General features: G+C 38.3%; 1 protein-coding gene across 1 annotated transcript; it reads left to right on the top strand.

Moving 5' to 3' along the window:
• The first annotated feature begins 6,664 nt into the window (after positions 1–6,664).
• mmp13b (matrix metallopeptidase 13b) lies at positions 6,665–10,451 on the top strand. The gene is made up of 11 exons (XM_039825479.1): positions 6,665–6,802; positions 6,970–7,080; positions 7,719–7,846; positions 7,948–8,096; positions 8,242–8,367; positions 8,450–8,605; positions 8,768–8,888; positions 9,087–9,220; positions 9,304–9,463; positions 9,609–9,712; positions 9,836–10,451. The coding sequence occupies exons 1-11, from the start codon at positions 6,680–6,682 to the stop codon at positions 9,934–9,936; spliced, it is 1,413 nt and encodes a 470-aa protein (XP_039681413.1). The 5' UTR covers positions 6,665–6,679; the 3' UTR covers positions 9,937–10,451.
• Positions 10,452–15,931: the final 5,480 nt, after the last annotated feature.

Genomic DNA, 15,931 nt, shown 5'->3' with positions numbered 1-15,931 from the left:
ACTCCCTCCAGACCCGACTGATGCAACACAATGAGCTGGGTGGCACTACTCAGTCCCACACATTCTGCAAGAACTCCCGAAATAGCCCCATCAAAGTGCATTCTTCACCCGTTTTAGCAGCAAATACATGTAACCTTTCAATGAGAGAGTCCGCTGAAGGGGAGCTGAAATTGCAGGGGTGGATGTAAGGCCTTCGGAAAAAAAGAAAATGGCCGCCAGCCAGGCCGCCTATAGACTGGCAAGGGTGGTGCCGTGGTACATTCAGGGTACAATTATGGTTGATTGGTCATTGTGGAGCTTTATGGGAACAACAGCATTCCTCTGCAGGGCAACATGACTTTTCCAGAGTACACCACGCTCTTTCGCAAAAAGACTTAAAGAATTTGTGTCGCTTTGGTTTTATGGTCTGAGTACAGGCGAGGTAATGAAGTCATTTTAAGCTGGAGTGATGACTGAGAGTGTAGTTTGGAGCTGCAAGGTTACAAGCTGGGGGAGACTGCTGTGGTAATTAAAGCAGTCGAAACATCTCTGTTTTGCCCCAAACATTCCCTTTCACACTGACAAGGGGCCAGAGATGTTACACAGAAGCTGAGATGTTTAATATTTGTCTTGGAAAGCATCTGTTTTGGTCTGTAATAATAAGTAGCTACTACTTTATGCAGTATTAAAGACATTGTATATCATCATAGTACATAAAGGACTAAACCCCAGAGGTATACTGTAGGCTACTTTTTGTCAGATCTCACAGGTGCTTTATTCTAACATTCTAAATAATCATGACTGTCATTCAGTATGTTCCTAATGACTTCATATCATAGTTTTAATTTGTTTTTGTTTAAATACCAATGTATTGGGGTCTGGGGGATTTCCTGTCAAAGCACTTAATGCAGTACAGATGCATCTTAATAGATTCATATTAATATTTATTGAGTTCATGTTTGTCATTTGTTTTAAAAAAGCATTTTGTGCCATAATGTGAAACAAAACTGAAACAAAGGATTGTGCCTTTAAAGCCACTATGTGTATACTTTGAAAATATCTGAATTTGGCTCCCCATAGTGGTAGTTTAAAAAAAGTCATTGTGTCACAGTACAATGTACAAAGCACAGTGCATCCTCCCTACACATCCAAACTGAGATTAATGGGTGAAAGCAATACCTAGATTACACTAATTTCAACTGGGATTATTTTTCTGCAAAAAAAAGAACATATAAGAATCGATTAAAAGAATCTATAATCACATACATTTTCTATTCATAGTGGCTTTAAAAACATGTTTGATGTAGCAATACACTCAGCAATAAAATAGTAACATAAGAACACACTCGGTAATGACTACAAGCTAATGTTTGGCTCCTCTAAGAGCTTTTACAATCTGTAGCTGGAGGCCGACATGTTAGTGTACATGAGGTCATTGCACAATCTGTGGCAAAGCAAACAACTAAATGCTAACCAGCAATACAATTCGGTCCCAAAGCAAAAAATAAGACTAGATAGCAAATCAAAAATGTTTGTACAGGCTCTTTTGATGATGGAGCAAAGCTGACATCAAATTATTTGTGCTGTATTTATTTAAATTTTGCATTTCAGCATAATGTTGTGGGGCATGATAAGAGGTGGCATGGGACCAGCTCCCACTCCAAAACAGTCTCTGCTGCCCTCCTGTGGTATTCAGCACATGTAGTTTCTAAATATCGCTGAGTGGGCCTGAACTTACACCACAGCAGTCACTGTGGTTTGAATCTTTGCAGCTGCTCTGCAATTGCAGTTGCTCAGCATTTTAATTTAGTCTAGTTTACTGTGTTTTGCGGACTTGCAATGTGCAAAGATAAAATTACAGTTTCAATAGTGTACTGTATCATTTGTGATACATCTTCGCATCATCATCTGCGTAATCGAAATCCTCTCTTTACTGTAAGCTGTAGCTGATTCATATTGTGGCTCACTGACCATGCTCTGTCATTATATTATGTTGCATTAATTTGCCAAAATGTTCCATACTTTTGCTAGCAATAATGCTATCGTGGTTATGTAATTGTGTGATACATTCATGTCTGTATAATAAACTTTAAATATTTTTAAAGGTCTATAATGCATATTCTGCCTCATTTGGGGATGGCAGTAGGCTCTGCCAAGGTGCTCTTGAGCAAGGCACCGAACCCCCAACTGCTCGGGGCGCCTGTCCATTGACAGCTGCAGCCCCCTCATTCTGACATCTCTTCATTAGTGCATGAATAGGTAATGAGCATGTGTGTATTTCATACCTGTGTGTAATGTGTATTCTAACAACAGAGCGAAAACATTGTGGCGCGACCTCTAGCTCACCCAGTAAGAGTGTGTCCTTTGTTCGGATCCGACCTGCGGCCCTTTGCTGCGTGTCATCCCCCATCTCTCTCTCTCTCTCTCTCTCTCTCTCTCTCACTCTCTCTCTCTCCCCACTTTCCTGTCTAAAGGGAAAAGCCTCAAAAATGTATTTTAATAAAATAACATTGTAATTTAATTAATAAAGTATAAATTATTACTATATTATTATTATTATTATTATTATTATTATTATTATTATTATTACAGGAAACATTGTGCAACATTGTACAGAGTCTTCAAGTTAACATTCTAAATTAAAGGCAAACAGGAGAAACGCATACAATTCTTACAAAGGAGGCAGCCTTTATAGTTATGTCCAAACTTTCTGACCATAAAACAGTTCAATGTTTTAGTATAGGCTACTGCTGCTTTTTTGCCAGGGAAAAAGGCCTAGTATTAAAGCCTACCTCTGAATCAATTGAATGTGTTACTCGTTCAAGTAACCTCATTGAACTGGTTCACAAAATTTAAATTGTCAAAAGAAAAAACTAAAAATACACATACACATCCTTAAAGTGCTTCTCCTGTAGGACTTTTATTGTAAAAAGTCATTTGAAGTAGCTACAGGCACAAAACAAACATTCAGCAAGGACATGCTGTAAAAACTGTTATATAAAATGATTTTCTCTCATATTTTCTAACACATCAAGCCTGAAATACAAAATTATTAGTAGTGTTATTATGTATTTTTAACTGCATTTGAAGCAGCATTGGGTGAATACCCTACTGAAAAAAGGGTTAGGGTTAGGTTAGGTTTGTTCATTGGAGAACATGCATCAGCTTTCCTCTAACACAGCAGGGAAGTGGTTGATTTCATTACACCTCACGTCATCCCTGTAGGCCACAATCCTTTTGCATCTTCCATGCCAAAATATTATGACTAAGTAGAACAACACTGACATTTAAAAGGTTGATTTCACAGACATGAGGAGGGCCGCCCCTGCTCAGTTACAAAAGCAGAGGGCTAGTCCATCCCACTAATTCCAGGTATAAGTTGAAGAATGTGGAGGTTGATAGATGTGTAGCTAAAAGCAGGAGAGTCCAATCCAATCCAATCATCATCAAGTGCTGTACAGAAGAATAAATAAGACATCATAAATACATACATCATAAATACATAACAATATAACATGGATACAAAATAATAGCTGCGCAATGAAAAACAATCAATCTAAATAATTAAAAGATGTACAACAAGTCAACATCTTACTAGGTGTCAAAGGCCACAGAGAAGAGATGGGTTTTAAGACGGGATTTAAAAACAGACAAAGAAGAGGCCTGTTTAACATGCAGAGGCAGATCACTCCATAATTTAGGAGCCGCCACAGCAAAGGCACGGTCTCCTCTGAGCTTCCGGTTAGTTTTAGGCACACTCAGGAGCAGCTGATCTTCTGACCTGAGAGAGCGAGTGGGGATATAAGGGCGTAGAAGCTCTGAGAGGTAGGGCGGGGCAAGACCATTCAGGGCTTTAAAAGCAAATAAAAGAATTTTAAAATGGATCCTAAATTGAATAGGCAACCAGTGGAGTGAGGCTAAGATGGGAGAAATGTGCTCATGTTTACGTGTGCCAGTTAAAAGACGTGCAGCAGCATTCTGTACCATCTGTAGACGGGCGATGGAGGACCCACTTACCCCCACATAAAGTGCATTACAGTAATTCCACTTGTTATATAGAGGATAAACAACATGGCGTTTCCTCTGGCGCCACCATCAGGCAATATGGTTCCAAAAATTTAAAATTGAGATTTATTTTGCCTGTAAGTGGTAAATTATAATTTTCGGAAATAATTTTCGGATTTCGGTAACAGGAACATAATTCAGTGCACCATAGAGTGTGTTTTTTGTGGCTCACAGGTGTGAGTCTTCAGACAAGCCATTACAATATAGGTCATACAACACCATATTTCTCTTTTAAATACAGACAGTGGTCCACAACACAGTAGTGAATATATGTTTCCATATTTTTGTGTGCGTGTTTGTCGGTGAGTTTTAAAATAACAGCAAAAATCCCCCTAGCTGCTAACTTCCCCTGGCATGAGTCAGGAGCACTCTGTTAACCACCTTCTCAGCAATGATGTTACTCCAAAAATATATGTCTCCACAGGATGCGGAAGTGTTTGGACACAATGTTTGTTACGCTTTACACATGATATCACTAATTGGATGCAGATGAGCATTTCACCAATGACCAATCGCCATGCCACCACCTGTTTGTAATCTGTACTTCTTAATGCAGTGGGTTTGGGTTTTCTCTGGCACGGCAGCAGCTTCATACCTACCTTGACTGCAACACTTGACGTACAGTCTCATACTTAGCAAAGCATTGTCATTACCAGACATTTTCCAAAAATATGTTGATAATTACTACAATTGTAACACATGCAGTCACATTCTTCTGTTTGACGTCTCCTTATTGTTGTCAGTGCAGCAATTTAAGTTAACTCTACAAAAGAGCGCTTTTGTATCCAAATATGAATTGATCACACAGTAAACAATGCCGATTTTATTTAGGAGAATATAAACGTTCAAAATGTACAATTCTAGTGGTCATTACCAGCCTTTTCTGTTAAAGTTAAGGAATTCCACTGTTGTGGCAGGGGCAAATAATTACCTTTCTTGTCTCACACAGACACTGATGTAGTAGACATAGTAATAGGCAACATGTATTTACCTGCCTTGACTCCAGAGACCTGCAGGTATTGTTTGTTTGAACATCATCGCTACTGCAATGCCAAACAGAAGAATGACTTAAACTTTTCATGAACTGAATTATTGTAATATTCTAAAAAAAAAAAAAAAAAGACTGTGTGAGAAGCATTGTTGTTTTCTATACAATCAATTCAGAATGCTATAATTCATCTCTCTATCTCAATCTGCCTATAATGAGCCGTCTTCTACCCTCCCCAGTGTTACCATTCTAAATCTACAGCCATGACAGCTGTACTTAGGCACAGCACTGCTTTGAGCTAAATGCTTGCTGCATGCTAACACGCTCACATACTAACATTATGTTCACCATGTTCGCCATCTTAGCTGAGCATGTTAGCATGCTAACATTTGCTACTTAGCACTAGACACAAAATAGCGCTGAGGCTGATGGAAATTAGTTTTGCAGGTATCTTGTCATAAATGACAATTTTCGACATGATGATGGCGCCAAATGAAAAGTTAGGGGTTCACCAAAGTCATTAGGATTCATCCTCTGGGCACCATGAACGTCTGCACAATATTGATCTGATAGTTGAGATATTTCAGTCTGGACCAAATTGGTGGACATTGCCATCCCTAGAGCCACTAGCATGGCTAAAAATATCGAAAATTGAAACGTTCTATTTTTGATCAAATAGCTTTCTTATCTTGAATTTTGTACTTTGTGCTTCTATTTCTTTGTGTGTTGTAACAAGCAATTATTCCGGATTTTATATTACATTGTGTTTGTTGTAGATCACTAAGGTTTCTATGCTGTGATCAAACCTATTGCAGACTCCAGTTCTTCATGAATGAGAAAACTAGGATCATTTACGTATTCATTCATTCTTTGTAATTCATGCTCTGCTTAATCCTGGTGACTGTGAATCACTAAAGGGCAACATGGGAAAACACCTAGAGCTCGTGTCAATTATTACCAGACAAACACATGCAGAACATGCAATTTATATATATATATATATATATATATATATATATATATATATATATATATATATATATATATATATATATATATATATATATATATTTGTCATGCTTTCATCATCTATTTCTTTATTTTTACGTGTTAGTCACATATTCTAAAACTTCTTTACCTAAAATAACAAGACACAGAATGACTATCATGAGACCAGCAGCAGCATGAAAGAATTCCCCAAATTCCCTACTTTTTCATAGTAGGACATTTACTTATTTATGTATTTAAAACGTAAAGGAATGAACTACTGATATGACATCCCTATTAAGGGAAAGTCTCAGAGTATATTTGCCAAAAAAGGGTTATCCCTTTGAAATCTAAGGCCATGTTATGCTTGTTTTTAGAAATAATTAAAAATGCATAATTTTTGCCTCATCGACATTTTCAGAGGATCTATTGGCAAACGTCTTAAGTCACTGCAATTTGGGAAATGCTTTATGAAAGCCTTTTAGGTGGGTTCAAAGGAGTACTCTCAAACCACAGTGACTGCAGTTTTACAGATACAAGCACATTCCTATCAAAGGAGGAAGTCAGTGGCTAGGTGCTTTTACATGAATCACTAGGGACCCTTTGAAAAAACAGTGGACCCAAAACACTATAAATACCCTTCAGAGCTTCTTGACCCCAATGACTGTTTTGGACAACACAGAGACAACAACAATGATAGCTTTGCTGCTGCTGGCGCTGGTCGCTCACTCCTTTGCTCTGCCTCTGGCGTCTGGGGACAAAGACAACCAGCTTTTAGCAGAGGTAAGATCTGAGCTCTCTAATTTGGTCTTGTATTCTGTCTTCAAGTGGCTTTTTTTGTCATAATCAAAGAAAAAAAGACTCCACACAGTCTTGAGGGGAGTAATCCGTGCCTATTTGTTCATACCATTATGAATGATATTTGGCATGTGTTCTCTTTTAACAAACAGAAGTACCTCCGTCGGTTCTATGGGCTTCCAACTGGTCTCCAAGGGAGACAGAGATCATCGGGTGACTTTCAGACCAAGATCAAGGCGATGCAGAGCTTCTTCAAACTCAAGGTGACAAGATCTGGAAAGTAGGCTAGTTATTGATCTTGTTGGTACTGTAAATGATCAGCATTTGATGTCTTAATTTGGGTAGGTTTTATTCGTAGTTAAGAAAATAATGATTCAAAAATGAAATTAGCATATTATTGGTGGTCCACCTTCATGTGTGTTTAAGATCTTTTAATGTGATATTTGCTTGAGGAGTGATATTTTCCCTGAACTTCATTGGTTGGTTGGTTGGTTGGTTTTGATGGTGCTGCTCTTGTGCAATAGGTAGATAATATTTTGGTTTACAATAAAAATGTTATTTTTTGTGGGAAAAAAGTTGTATTGGGTTGAGGTGAGTTACCTTTATTGCCATTACAACAACCTTTGTTAGGGACTCGCCTTGTTGAGCTCATCGTGCAAGACAGAGGGGACAGCATTCAAAACAGCATACACATTAAACTATATTGTATAAATACAGGTCACAGTTTTACAATGTAAGTCTTGAATAGCCTAAATATTATTAAAATAAACTAAAAAACACTAATAATTTCCAAAGAAATCCATGTGGTAATAACAAAATGTACCTTAAACAGTTTTAAAATGATAAATTCTACAGTAATTTGGCAATACATATTTTCTTTCCACCTCTTCCGCCTCTGAAGGTGACTGGGAATCTGGACGACAACACTTTGAAGGTGATGAAGCAGGCCAGATGTGGCGTCCCTGACATCGGGGAGTACAATCACTTCCCTCGTCACCTCAAATGGCAAAACAACAATGTCACATTCAGGTATGCACTAAAATGATATGACTCAGATATTTTTTAACTATTCAGAGAGTGAATACCAGTATTCACAAATTTTCATTGTTGTCTATCCCATGATGTTCCAGGATAGTGAATTATACACCAGATCTGAAGAAGTCTGATGTAGACAGAGCCATCCGCAATGCGCTGAACGTTTGGTCTGATGTCACCCCTCTGATCTTTAAGAAGCTGCACAAAGGCATTGCTGACATTATGATCAGTTTTGGAGCAAAAGGTCAGTCTGACATACTGTATATCCTCTGAATACAAAAATACAAGATTTTTCTACACTGCACTTGCTAGTTGAATGTTCTAAAGAATAGACATTATATTAGTGCACATTCTGCCCAACATGTTTAAAAATTGTCTCTATTCTGTAGAGCATGGAGATTACAACCCTTTTGATGGGCCTAATGGATTGCTGGCTCATGCCTACCCACCCGGCCAAGGTCTCGGAGGAGACACTCACTTTGATGAGGATGAAAATTGGACAAAAGATTCATCAGGTAAGAGTTATGCACAAATGTACAAAATAAGCCCCTAAACTGTATCCTATAATGACTAATGCTAAGTATCTCTTCTTTTCAGCTTACAACCTGTTTGTAGTGGCGGCCCATGAGTTGGGCCACGCCCTCGGTATGTCCCACTCGTCAGATGCCGGCGCCCTGATGTACCCCATCTACTCATACACTACAGGCTACCCACTGGCTGAGGATGACATTGAAGGCATTCAAGCTCTCTACGGTGGGGAAATACATGATCTGTGTTTGGATTCAAAACTGATTCTAAACTGAACAAATTAAATTCAAGTCGAATCATAATTGATAGCGTGCTTGTTATAGCATTAGACTTATTTTTGCACGGAAATATGTGAACTATGCGTTGATGCCAGATGTTCGATCACAGGCCCAAACCCAAACCCAAGAAAAGTGAAGCCAAAGCCTGATGCACCAAACAAATGTGACCCCATGTTAAGTTTTGATGCTGTTACCGAGCTCAGAGGGGAAACCATCATCTTCAAAGACAGGTACAGTAGGAGATGCTAATACAGTACATACACTCTAGATCATCATGGACTAATAGACTTATAACCTATAACCACTAGCATGTGTGTAAAAAAAGAGTTGATTACTCCGTGACCCAAACAATTACTCTACATTAAGATTTGCATATTGTCGCTCAATTTATTGCTATATTTTTTTCAAAACGACACACTCTGTTGCAGATTCTACTGGCGTCTTCATCCTCAGATGCCGGAGCCTGAGCAAACACTAATCAAGTCCACGTGGCCCACCATCCCCAACAAGGTGGACGCAGCATACGAGAATCCAGAGAAGGATCTTGTCATCATATTTAGTGGTGGGTTATAGATACTTATTTATTGCTATTATATTTTTTTTAATTAGATAATAGATACAATAAGTAACTCTATGTTTCAACAGGGATCCAGATGTGGGCTTTGAATGGATATAACCTTGTGAATGGTTATCCAAAGTACATACACAAACTTGGTCTTCCCAAGAAAATAAGAAAAATAGATGCAGCTGTGCACATTGGAGACACCGGGAAAACTCTGCTCTTTACTGATGAGGACTATTGGAGGTATGCAGTGATGAGTATCACATGTCCAAGTTGTAGTAAATTTTAAAGTATTTAAATCTGCACAGCACAATTCTTCTGTCATTCTTGCCACATGTAATTCTGTATTTCATCAACACTTTTTTTACATTTATTTCGTCACCTACAGCTATGATGAAGCAGCAGGCACCATGGACAGCGGTTACCCACGATCCATTGAGGAAGATTTTCCTGGGATGGATGACGAGTTTGACGCAGCTGCTTATCACTATGGTGTTATGAAGCCTCAATTATCACATTTTCAATATAGTTAAAGCATGCAAAAGTATAATTTTTTTACCAGCACTACCACTACACTGCTTTTCCTAAATGATATCCGACTTTGTTTTCTTTCAGGATTCTTGTATTTCTTCCATGAACACATGCAGTACGAGTACAGTTACACCTCAAGGAAGGTCATTCGCATCATGAGGACCAACTCCATTCTGAACTGCTGATGAGGTGGTCTACAACCGACAGTGATGGCATCAAAAATATATGTTGCTGCATCATGGCACACAACACATCTCCGCAATAAACAAAATACACAAATGTTAAAAATGGAACATAGGAAGATGCAGTTCATTGAATGAGCAAGGAAATGGAGACATGCAGGGTTGACCTGTTACAGTTAAAGTTTATTTTTTACTAGTGCTGGACACCTGTAGGTTATAAAGTATAATGTGTCAGAAATAGAATGCTGGAAAATTCCTCAGAGATATATTTCCTCAGATTATTGCTATTTATTTTACATCTTTATATTTGTACTACAAGTGTCTCTATGGACAGCAAGATCCTTAGCAGGTTAAGTTTCTTGTCAGTGACGGTTTAGCTGTTTTGTAAGCTCATTGTTTGACTACGTGTTTAACTAACATAGTATTTCAACAGAGGGCGCAGCAGTTTAATATTTTCTTGTTGTTGTTTTTAGATTTTTGTAAATTGTGTGAATTACAATAAAAGCAGAGAAATGAAAGCTATGTCTCCTATGTTGAACTGCTGAAGAGCTGAACGTAAAGTAATGTTGTCCTATTTAGTGACATTTTGAGGGAGTTCCAACATACAAGATTGTATGAAAAGTAATATCCTCAACACTGCATATTGAGTATGCCAAAGATGAGGTTTAACGCTTGACATAGATGGGAATGTGGCTGAAAGAGCCACTTACTTAACCCACATTTCTTCTGCATTTTAGCACTGACTGGCATATGTGAATTTCCTTGTCAGTATTTTCAAAACCTTTTGAAATGGTTGAAATGTGTTAAATAAAATATAAGTAAACTAAGGTAATTAGTGTGGTCTTTGATGAGGACAAATGAAACTGTCTGTGTACCGTACAACATATTTTGCACAAACATATTTTAATCCAAACCTCATTATACTTTTTTACAAGTCATTTGTTTGTGTGGGAAGTCAGATGGGACGCATAATCTTAAAGCAGCTGGACTCTTTTCTGCCACTCAAAGGCTGCATGGTTGCATAATAAACTTCAGTCAGACTGAAGACTTCCTACATGGAGCCCTCATGCAAACTATCAGATAGTATAACCTTGCAGGGTGTTATTGGCTTGAAAAAAAAATGAAAAATACATATTACAGACCAGCTATGTACTGATCACATTGAGAATTGTAGGTATGATTATATATTTAAGGTATCAATATTCAATAAGCTCCTCACACAAGAGTTTCATTCATAGCTTTGCAACAAAAACATACATCAACTCAGTGAGACACTGAATGTACTAGTATGGGAATTACATACGGTAATGCCACCACCTAGTTCCTCCCTTTCAGGGAAGCTCCACCTTCTGCCTCTGTCTGGGCATTCTGTAGCACCCAGGTAACCCCCCTGTATGTCTGGCTCCTGTAAAGGATGAGATTTTTGTTGTTGTTGTTTTTTTCATTTTTGCCTCTTTTCTTTTCCTTCTAGCATCCCTGGCACTGTTGGCAGTAACATCTTGTTTTTATGTATCATTGCTTGCGTTTTTGTTCTATTGTATTTAATAAAAATAAAAAAATGCTGTTAAATTTCCCCTTCAGTCAAAATAAAAAAAGTCTCTGTATTTTCTCATTTTGTGGGGAACTTATGGCAATATTTAATTATTTGGTGGATTTCAACGCCCCCACCACTTGCCTTGGTTACACTACCATGACACAATGGGCAACAAGTCCTCCAAACCATATGATGATATAGGTTGTTTATTCCTACCGTCTAAAAGTCTCATTCTGTCATCCCCATCTTTTCCACTAGAGAGCACTCCTATCAACAGCTCTAGTGCATAAAGGTCCTACCAGAGTCAGGACAGTTTTGGGACGGGTTAAGTGAGATACAGAAGAAAAAAAAAGTAATATCCAAGATATATGCACCATTATGACAATATTCCACTGCTGAGTTGTCAGATTGTCTCAATCCATTCCTGAGTTTGGAGAAAACAGAATTAGTGTATGCTTCATTAGGGCAACAAATGTTGGGAAAAATCTTTGGCTCTGGCCATATTAGATCTGAGCATACCTTGATTCAAACAGACTAAGCACTAATCCTATTAATAAAGGCCCATTACACACAGTATCTTCATCCTCCAGCATACTATAACCTAAAGCCAATTATCTGAACAGAAGGTTTAGGAACATGTGAGATGTTTTATGAAAATTAAGAATTTGTGTACTGTGAGAAGACCAGTTTTGAAAAGTGCAGTATCTCTAGCTAAAGTTTAGGAAACAATGAAGCTTGAGCCAGCATTATCCACAGGCCCAATCATGTGGATGTAATTACAGTGCAGTGAAGCAATCACTTCATTTGCTCATTTCCTAAGTATTGCGTGGTGTAGACTGGGTCACCGCTTCACAAATTCTGTGTTCATCACCGATGTTGGCTTTGAGAGTCTATAAGATGGTTTATCTGAAAGTAATGCATCTTTTACATAAAACTTTTTTTCAATCAAATGAAGATTATCATGTAATTTGCATTTATCTGAAATGATACTTCCCCTTCAGCTGTGTGTTTGTGTTTTGAATAGAAATTGTCATTTTGCAGTGGGCAATGCAAAACGAGGGGAGAAACACGACAAAGGAAACATTTAAACAAGAGAACTCATTGTGCTTAACAAACAGCATGGACTGAGGGAGGCTTAGTAACCAGCTGACTCCAGGCCTGTACTGAAAATGGCCCAAAATCCTCCCTTTTACCGAACTTTAACTTGATCGTTATGATGTTTAGAGATGCATATTTGTGGCCAGGGAGAAAGCAGATCCAGTTTGGATAGAAGAAGCACTGACAGTGTAAGATTTAAAAGCTTTCGCTAATGTATGTTTATTTCAGTGTGAGGATCACTCCTATACTTGGATGTGTTTTCACTCCTCTGGGAAAGTTAACAAGACAAACTCTTATCTCTAAATATTTACTACTGACATGCTCTCGCTCCTTGGTGGTTTGCAGAAACTGAGCAACTTTTGGTATTGACTTAACTTCGGGCATTTATAGAGCACTTAAGTCACTTTTAGCCCCATGTGGATTTAAAGGTCATGTAAGTGTCTTTTGTTCCCCACCTCATTCCAGTCACAGTCGGGCACCTCTCCCTGTTCCTGCCCCATGTCAAAAGTAATTACCCTATCCGACTCGTTCAACTAGTTCAAGATGCAGCGTTGAGGATTTGATCTGGAGCTAAATGAAAAGATCATGAACTCTGAATTTTAATATCTCTCCATTGGTTATACATTAGGAGGTGAAGTGATGCTGGGTTTACTGATGTTCAAAGTACAGCCATTCAATGCCCTGTGAGCGGTAGATTTAGATCCTGCAACCCTACTGATCAGACAAGGTGGGTGCAGTTCACCCATCATTGCTCCTAGACTAGAATAAGCTCTCTGAAGCTAGAAATATTCTCATCCCATTTTTATGTTTCCTTCAATTTTATGGGGACATTTCATGTTACTTATTTATTTGGATATGTTTAAGGACTATAGCAATTTAGAGTTAATACAAATGTAGAGCAAGGATAGAGACAGTTGGAAGAGGTCAATGAAAATGGCATTGGCCGAGAGGAAAAAAGAAAAAAAGAATAAAAAAAAAAAGGTGGTGTCCTTTGAGAAAACCTTCACACAGTCCAGCCCAGCAGCTCCTGATGGAAACCAGATGAAAGAGAATGACGGAGAGGGCAGCAGCCTCAGGATATATCCCTTTTCCTCCTCACACCAACAATAGGAGAAGTGTGATGCAATCCTGCTACTCCCACACTGAGCTGACTATTCAGAGTTTGAGCAAGCCATATGGTTTGAGGGACTTATGAAATGTCAAAGAAAGCTTTTTTTATTAGAACAACTTTTATTCAAACCGATGAATTGACAAACTAACATAGATATACACATTTTACAACATGCATGTCAGAGTGCAGGACAGGGTGTTGCTGTTCAGCTTTATTTGAACAGTGCTGATGACACTCGGCAAATATTATCCTTCTGTTGCCTTCTGTGAACTGTTGGCATTCTTGTCTTGTCGGCCTGTTGTTATTCTTCCTTTTCCATGAATAGAAAAGTGTTTGAAAAGCAGCCAGTGCTTTACTGAAAGGGATGAAGTCTATGTTTCTTCCTCTTACTGGAATACGTAGAAAGTCGGGCTCTGCTCTGTGTTGATCCATAAGTATATGCAGCTGACCAGATATGACCCAGCAGCAGATACAGCTGTGTGGTAAAAGTGACCAGTAAATCCAGAACAAGAGTTCTTGTCTTTGACGTGACAGCAGACCTCGCAGCATGCTTTTATGATTACTTGCTGTAATGTTAAAATAACATGCAACATTAGATTAAAACCAATATTGGTGTTTTGGGAAGAAGTTAAGTCTCTATATTGTATAAACATGAATAATGTACAATATTTTAAGTTAAGTTATATATTTTTTTTCTTCCAGAAACTCAATATAAAAAAGATATTGATTTGAAATAGTCAATTTTTAACATCAGTGTTAAAAATTGCAACTGGAATGCTTAAAACTTTTGTATTCACAATTTTATCAATGAGGATGTTAAATAAAACTGCTTACTAACAATACTTTAACCAGGAGCACATAGAGTGTTTCCATGTCCAACTATCATTTTGTATGACTGAGCTTCTTTTCTTTACTATGTGTAAGAAAACACAGTGGAAGCCAAGTTGTCAGTGAGAGAAACACGATCCAGGATTTGTCAAGCAAGTCATGCTTTTCTCACATACCTAATGTTACACGCCGTAGATATATAACAGATAACCTAAGACCTCCTTTTAGGAACAAGGTGCAGTTTGTGCTGTTTGTGGTGGTATGACACCAGAGCTGTATGAAGGGAAATAATGCACCACCTTCGTTTGCAACATAAACCTGTTCCATGGGCTATTAACATGTGGACAAGTCACACTGTCTCTGATGTTTAGGAGAGATTATTTTTAACAGTCTGGCTGAGTAAGATTCACATGGGCATTTTGATGCGTGGCCTACATCAGCCACACTTTAGAATTGCTTGATTTTGAGTGAATTTGCCACCATCTTTTGTGCAAAAATACATAATATCTAAATACAAAATAGAAATACAAAAATATCTGAACTTAAGTTAGGCTCAAGCTAAAATCCATAATACTTTTGTAATGCGAATATACCAGCAAACAATTGTTCTTTCCCCTATACTTTACAAAACATGACCTCAGTTTCCAGCGAGGGAACAGATGTCGAACGCAGACTTGTGAGCAGCTGTTGGAACTGTTATAATATCTCTGTGAGGACCTCTGTTTGCATACTAGAAGAATCAGCATTATACAATGTCCACTATACAGCACTACGGACCATGTGCTAGTCCTCCACATGCTGAGTCATGTTACAGTCTTTAAAATGGATGGGTCAGTCTAATGAGATCTTTATTCTTCCTGAAAAGTGTTATTTTTTTGCTAATATTAGGTTTTTAAGCCACAGCAGCATTTTTGGAAATCAATGGTTTCTTTTTTTGATCACGACCCTAAAACAAAGCAGTGTTTGTTGTCATCCTGTTGTAACAGGTTACACATCTTTAGGTTGTGATGAATAGAGAGACAAAATGTTATTTGTTTGAGTGATTCTGTTTGCATTTAGAGGTGCTGTAGGTAGGAAGATCCAGGACTTAGCCAAAAAAATTGAACATTGACAACTTCTCAGTCCCTCCCCCCCTTTCCGCTAAAGCCCAAAACAGTCTCCTAAGCCCCTCCCCCCACAAGTGAGAATGGATGCGTGTGCATGAACAGTGATTGACACGCAGTTAGATACCCCCCCCCCCCGGCCCTGATTGGTGCATCTGAACAGGGCGCGGTGGATTTTTGCAAATCACACTACAGGCTGTAGGTGGTGCAAGAGGAGTCAGATTTTTTAATTTTTTTTTTATTACCTGCTTCATGTAGTTCTACTCAAACATAGGGTCAGTTTCAGCAAATATGACAGAAAATTTGTCTTACCTACTGCACCTT

The sequence above is a fragment of the Perca fluviatilis genome, chromosome 2, assembly GCF_010015445.1.
Source record: "Perca fluviatilis chromosome 2, GENO_Pfluv_1.0, whole genome shotgun sequence".
NCBI classification, from domain to species: domain Eukaryota; kingdom Metazoa; phylum Chordata; class Actinopteri; order Perciformes; family Percidae; genus Perca; species Perca fluviatilis.
This window is presented reverse-complemented; position numbering and strand designations above follow the sequence as displayed.

Coding starts and splice junctions, on each gene's coding strand:
- mmp13b (XM_039825479.1), top strand. CDS start 6,680: ATGACTGTTTTGGACAACACAGAGACAACAACAATGATAGCTTTGCTG. Junction 8,889..9,086: donor ACCATCATCTTCAAAGACAG/GTACAGTAGGAG, acceptor ACTCTGTTGCAG/ATTCTACTGGCGTCTTCATC. Junction 9,221..9,303: donor TCTTGTCATCATATTTAGTG/GTGGGTTATAGA, acceptor ATGTTTCAACAG/GGATCCAGATGTGGGCTTTG.